This window comes from Oncorhynchus mykiss, chromosome 3 (assembly GCF_013265735.2).
Source record: "Oncorhynchus mykiss isolate Arlee chromosome 3, USDA_OmykA_1.1, whole genome shotgun sequence".
Lineage (NCBI taxonomy): Eukaryota > Metazoa > Chordata > Actinopteri > Salmoniformes > Salmonidae > Oncorhynchus > Oncorhynchus mykiss.
This window is the reverse complement of record NC_048567.1, coordinates 10,018,555-10,024,447: the sequence shown is the minus strand read 5'-3', so window position 1 is coordinate 10,024,447 and position 5,893 is coordinate 10,018,555. Positions and strand designations below refer to the sequence as shown.

The 5,893-nt window shown below is 45.8% G+C and overlaps 1 protein-coding gene across 1 annotated transcript; it reads left to right on the top strand.

Moving 5' to 3' along the window:
* The first annotated feature begins 442 nt into the window (after positions 1 to 442).
* LOC110508724 (U4/U6 small nuclear ribonucleoprotein Prp31) lies at positions 443 to 5,135 on the top strand. Its single transcript, XM_036968375.1, has 13 exons — positions 443 to 601; positions 1,143 to 1,355; positions 1,634 to 1,694; positions 1,959 to 2,042; positions 2,140 to 2,237; positions 2,348 to 2,454; positions 3,189 to 3,358; positions 3,444 to 3,601; positions 3,692 to 3,781; positions 3,860 to 3,987; positions 4,096 to 4,168; positions 4,267 to 4,566; positions 4,734 to 5,135. The coding sequence occupies exons 2-13, from the start codon at positions 1,143 to 1,145 to the stop codon at positions 4,848 to 4,850; spliced, it is 1,599 nt and encodes a 532-aa protein (XP_036824270.1). The 5' UTR covers positions 443 to 601; the 3' UTR covers positions 4,851 to 5,135.
* Positions 5,136 to 5,893: the final 758 nt, after the last annotated feature.

The window sequence follows — 5,893 nt, the reverse complement described above, 5'->3', positions numbered from 1 at the left end:
GTCAGAGTATTCCTTTTGGTGTCAAAAGAGACTGGACTGGTGTTCAAACAGAAGGTCTTCTCTAGATGCTTTATTCAATTTGTTTCTGGAAGAAAGGATCAAACTACTGTATTATGTAGCTAACAATGGATGGCTCAAGGGAAGTTGCATAACAATAGCTAATCTTATTTCCCATCCCCCATCTCTGGTTTTGGGGGAATGATGCTTATTATGAAATTGGGACAAAGGATGGTCAAGGATAGGGTGAATAACTAATTTCCAAAATACTCTACCCAAAGTAAAACACGGAATGACTAGCCATTGAATATAGAAAGCATTAAGGCTGGAAATATGAGTGAGATAAAGACCATTCACGTTTATCCAGGTCTGATACTGGCATATACTACGGATAAAAACAGCAGTTCCCATAAAGCCTTACTCAAGGCTCAACGTTACAAACATCTGACCACCCATTGGATTATTTATGGTGATGCCTTTCGTCTGCGACTCCCTATAGAGGCGACGTTGATAGCATAAGCAAACATTTTTAACGTCTAACACATTTCGAAAGTTGTTGGATTTGTAGGGTTTCTTTTGACGGTAGGAGTTTGGAACTCCGAAGGTAAGTTCTCATAAGTTTGTGCCGTATAATTTCAGCTAACTTGCGAACGTTTCCCTGTTATTTAACTAGCTAGACATAGCTAGCTAACTGCTGTTATAGCCACGGTTATCCAACGAGGCCAGCTTTTATTTTTGGGGGATTCAACCTTTATTTAACTAGGCAAGTCAGTTAAGAACAAATTATAATTTACAATGACGGCCTAACCCGGACGACGCTGGGCCAATTGTGCGCCACCTTATGGGACTCCCAATCACGGCTAGTTGTGATACAGCCTGGAATCGAACCAGGGTCTGTAGTGACGCCTCTAGCACTGAGTTGCAGTGTCTTAGACCACTGCGCCAAAGCTAACGTTAGCTCGCTATAAATTAACCATAACCAATTGTTTTTATGGTAAAGATTCTAGATTCTCACATTTAGCCTTTGCACACATTTTTACTCTAGGTAATTTACGTGTGAGTGTGTGTGTGGGCTAGCTAGTAATTGACATAATCCCTCCCCATGTCACACAGCCTTGTCCCACATTGTTGTTCTTTTCCTGCAGATGTCTCTGGCGGATGAGCTCCTGGCTGATCTGGAGGAGGCGGGGGATGAGGGGGAGGATGGGCTGTACCCGGGGGAAGAGGGGGAGAGTGATGGGGAGGCAGGGGAGGGACATGTAGAGGGAGGTTTGGAGGACATTCCAGAGGAGATGGAGGTGGACTACAGCGGAGCTGAGAGTGTCTCGTCCATCGCTAAACTACGCAACAGCAAACAGGTCAGGGCAGTGTGTGTGGAGCAGCGTGCAGTCAATATACTAGAACAGGGTTTCCCAAACGGAGTCCTGGAGCCCCCCGTGGGAGCATGTTTTAGTTGCCCTAGCACTGATTCAAATAACCAACTCAGCAAGCTTTGATGATTTAATCAGCTCTGTAGTTCTAAGGTAAAAACCAAAACGTGCTCCCAGGGGGGGCCCAGGACTGGGAAACCCTGTTCTAGAATATATAAGCTATTTCCAAGGTTTCTTTTGAAAACCCACAATTTGTTTGTTTACAGTTCTCAGAGATCATGGACAAAATTGCAATCTATGTCGAGAAGCAGCGCAAGAACTCTGAAGGTGATTGTTGACTGTTTCTATGTTTTTGTTGTCACATACACCGGATAGGGTTGTTTTACTGGGTCAGTTACTTGCCAATGCTCTAACCTCTAGGCTACATGGCGCCCTATTGAAGACACAGCACTTCTATAATTGGCTGTTTGGATGTCTCGTTCTGTGGTTTATGTTCCACTCTGAATACAATGGATACTGATTCTACTTCAATGGTTTCTGAACCTCCATCTTATGGTTTTACTGACTCTCCTCTCTTCCCTTTCTCTTCAGTCTCCGGTCCGGTGGAGGCAGACCCAGAATACAAGCTCATCGTTGCTGCCAATAACCTCACAGTAGAAATTGAGAACGAACTGAGTGAGTCCACTATGTTCATAAGTGATTGTGTCAATATGCTGCTGTAATTTGCTTGCATTGCGTTATGTCTAACGGTGTCTTTGTTTGTCTTTGTCAGACATCATTCACAAGTTTGTACGTGACAAGTATTCTAAGAGGTTCCCTGAGTTGGAGTCCCTGGTGCCCAACTCTCTGGATTACGTCCGCACTGTCAAGGTGAGCTGATGTTAGAGGAGAATTCTCTTCCACATCAAAATGTGTCTACATTGTTTTAAACTGTTGTCTACTATTCATGTCCCTGCTGTTGGGCTGAACACTGTGTGTAGGAGCTGGGGAACAACCTGGACAAGTGTAAGAACAACGAGAATCTGCAGCAGATCCTGACCAACGCCACCATCATGGTGGTCAGCGTCACAGCCTCCACCACACAGGGGTAAGAGCAGGGACACGTCACAGCCTCCACCACACAGGGGTAAGAGCAGGGACGCGTCACAGCCTCCGCCACACAGGGGTAGGAGCAGGGACGCGTCACAGCCTCCGCCACACAGGGGTAAGAGCAGGGACGCGTCACAGCCTCCGCCACACAGGGGTAAGAGCAGGGACGCGTCACAGCCTCCGCCACACAGGGGTAAGAGCAGGGACGCGTCACAGCCTCCGCCACGCAGGGGTAAGAGCAGGGACGCGTCACAGCCTCCGCCACACAGGGGTAAGAGCAGGGACGCGTCACAGCCTCCGCCACGCAGGGGTAAGAGCAGGGACGCGTCACAGCCTCCGCCACGCAGGGGTAAGAGCAGGGACGCGTCACAGCCTCCGCCACGCAGGGGTAAGAGCAGGGACGCGTCACAGCCTCCGCCACGCAGGGGTAAGAGCAGGGACGCGTCACAGCCTCCGCCACGCAGGGGTAAGAGCAGGGACGCGTCACAGCCTCCGCCACGCAGGGGTAAGAGCAGGGACGCGTCACAGCCTCTGCCACACAGGAGTAAGAGCAGGGACACCTGGGTTGATTGAGTTGGAGAGGTCCACCAATGGGACTGAGAACTTATTTGGTGGAGCAGACATTTACAGAATGTTCAGATAGAAATATGATCAATAGACCTTACATTATCTACACAACAGGGAACTGCAACATCCATTTGATGTTGTAATATCAACATGACTTGTTTCCAGGACGATGCTGGGTGAGGATGAACTGAAGAGGTTGGAGGAGGCCTGTGACATGGCGCTAGAGCTGAACCAATCAAAACACAGGATCTATGAATATGTGGAGTCCAGGATGTCGTTCATTGCTCCTAATCTGTCAGTCATCGTTGGAGCCTCGACCGCAGCCAAGATCATGGGTCAGTGATTATAAGGATTTAGTTTTTTTATATAATTTACAGGATTCTCCCAATCATACGGTCATCTTCCTCCCTATGGTGGTAGGTATTGCTGGGGGCCTGACCAACCTGTCTAAGATGCCAGCCTGTAACCTGATGCTACTGGGAACCCAGAAGAGGACCCTGTCAGGGTTCAGCAGCACCGCTGTGCTCCCACACACCGGCTACATCTACCACTGTGATGTGGTCCAGACTCTACCCCCGGTCAGTGCACCACACTTGGCGCTGTGTTCCCAAGAGCTTTGTTTGACTGTGGCTTTACCTAAGCTAACAAGAGTTATCCCTGTGTTGTAGGACCTGAGGAGAAAGGCAGCACGCCTGGTTTCAGCTAAGTGCACCCTGGCATCCCGAGTGGACAGCTTCCACGAGAGTGCAGACGGCAAGGTGAGAACTGGAAGAGGGAAGAAAGGGATAAATAAACGTCTGTTACATATTAACTCTGGTCTTATTCTCTCTGTGCAGGTGGGCTATGACCTGAAAGAGGAGATTGAGAAGAAGTTTGATAAATGGCAGGAGCCTCCACCAGTGAAGACTGTCAAACCCCTGCCAGCACCGTTGGACGGACAGAGGAAGAAGAGAGGAGGGCGGAGGTATTTACTTTAGGGATGTGTAGATAACTGGTCCTGAGGTGTCATTTTTTTTCAAAGTGCAATGTTAAACAGTATTGATGGTCTCATGTTTTGTCTGTCCTTGTCCAGGTATCGTAAGATGAAGGAGCGTCTGGGTCTGACAGAGATCAGGAAACATGCCAACAGGATGACCTTCGCAGAGGTCAGAACAGCTAATCTGTCTTTCAGGACAGCTGTTACTCTATGTGTAATTACAATAAATATTTTTAACCAACCACCCTCTGTCTCTGTTTCTCTCAGATTGAGGATGATGCGTACCAGGAGGACCTGGGTTTCAGTCTGGGCCAGCTGGGGAAGTCTGGCAGCGGACGCGTCAGACAGGCTCAGGTCAACGAGGCCACCAAGGCCCGGATATCCAAGTCCCTACAGAGGAAGCTGCAGAAGCAGAACATGACATACGGCGGCAGGTCCACAGTTGGCGGCAGGTCCACAGTTGGCAGCAGGTCCACAGTCGGTGGGAGGTCCACAGTTGGCGGGAGGTCCTCGGTCAGAGACAACTCCTCAGGAACAAGTTCCAGCGTAGCCTTCACTCCACTACAGGTAGGACAAATTGGTTTTGTTTTCACATGAAAAAAAAGCTACACATATTTTATAATTTCAACAAATGAAGCACTTCATCACCAGTAACGTTAGCGTTTACCAGCAGGGGTGGCTGCCTCGTTTCTGTTTGTTGTGGAATTGTACTTGAACTGAACTCTGTTCCTCAGGGACTGGAGATCGTGAACCCGCATGCAGCAGAGAAGAAGGTGGCTGAGGCCAACCAGAAATACTTCTCCAACATGGCAGAGTTCCTCAAGGTCAAGAAGGAGGGAGAGGGAAAGTGAGGAGTACACATACAATTTATCATACACATCCACACATAGACTTACACACAGGAGAGACTGATATACAGACATACCAACTTGTATTTCAAAATGAATGCAGATGGAGTGAAATGCATTCACACTGACTGATTGATCAGGTGTCATTGCATAACCATGGGGAGAAGATCGACCATGACAGTGAAGAACATATATTTAGATTGTATATTTGTTTTAGAGCATGTTGTGCTTTTTTTCTTACGTTTTGACTCCATTTTGTTCCATTTTAATAAAATTAAACTAATACTTCCTTGTCTCATTACTGAAAAGTGATTTCGGAAAGTATTTAGACCCCTTGACTTTTTCAACATTTTGTTACGTTACTTATTCTAAAATTGTTTTCCCCCTCAATTTAATCAATCTACACTCTACCCCATAATGACAAAGCAGAAATGGGTTTTTAGAAATGTTTGCAGATGTGTGTCTGTGTGTATGCACACACAGCGTACCAGCCAAGTTTGGACACCTAATCATTCAAGGGTTTTTATTTTGATGATTTTCTACATTGTTGAATAATAGTGAAGACCTCAACTATGAATTTAACACATGGAATCTTATAGTAAACATAGTGTTTAACAAATCAAAGTATATTTTAGATTTGAGATTCTTCAAAGTAGCCACCCTTTGCCTTGGCTACTTTTAAGTAAATAAAATATTTTGATTTGTTTAATACTTTTTTGGTTTCTACATGATTCCATATGTGTTATTTCATAGTTTTGATGTCTTCACTATTATTCTACAATGTAGAAAACAGTACAAATAAAAACCCTTGAAGGAGTAGGTGTCAACTTTTGACTGGTACTAATATTTCAAAAAGCTGTTTTTGTTTTGTCATGAGATGTTGTGATGAGAATTTGTATTTAATCCATTTTAGAATAAGGCTGTAATGTAACAACGTGGAGAAGGGGAGGGGTCTGAATGCACTGTTCCATGGATTGCTTTGTTTAAAAATAAAATGTATTTAACCTTTAACTAGGCAAGTCAATTAACACATTCTTATTTACAAT

Excerpts from the sequence above, each read along its gene's own strand:
- LOC110508724 (XM_036968375.1), top strand. The coding sequence starts at position 1,143 with ATGTCTCTGGCGGATGAGCTCCTGGCTGATCTGGAGGAGGCGGGGGAT. Across the intron at positions 3,988-4,095 it reads AAGAAGAGAGGAGGGCGGAG|GTATCGTAAGATGAAGGAGC; the intron begins GTATTTACTTTA and ends GTCCTTGTCCAG. Across the intron at positions 4,567-4,733 it reads TAGCCTTCACTCCACTACAG|GGACTGGAGATCGTGAACCC; the intron begins GTAGGACAAATT and ends TCTGTTCCTCAG.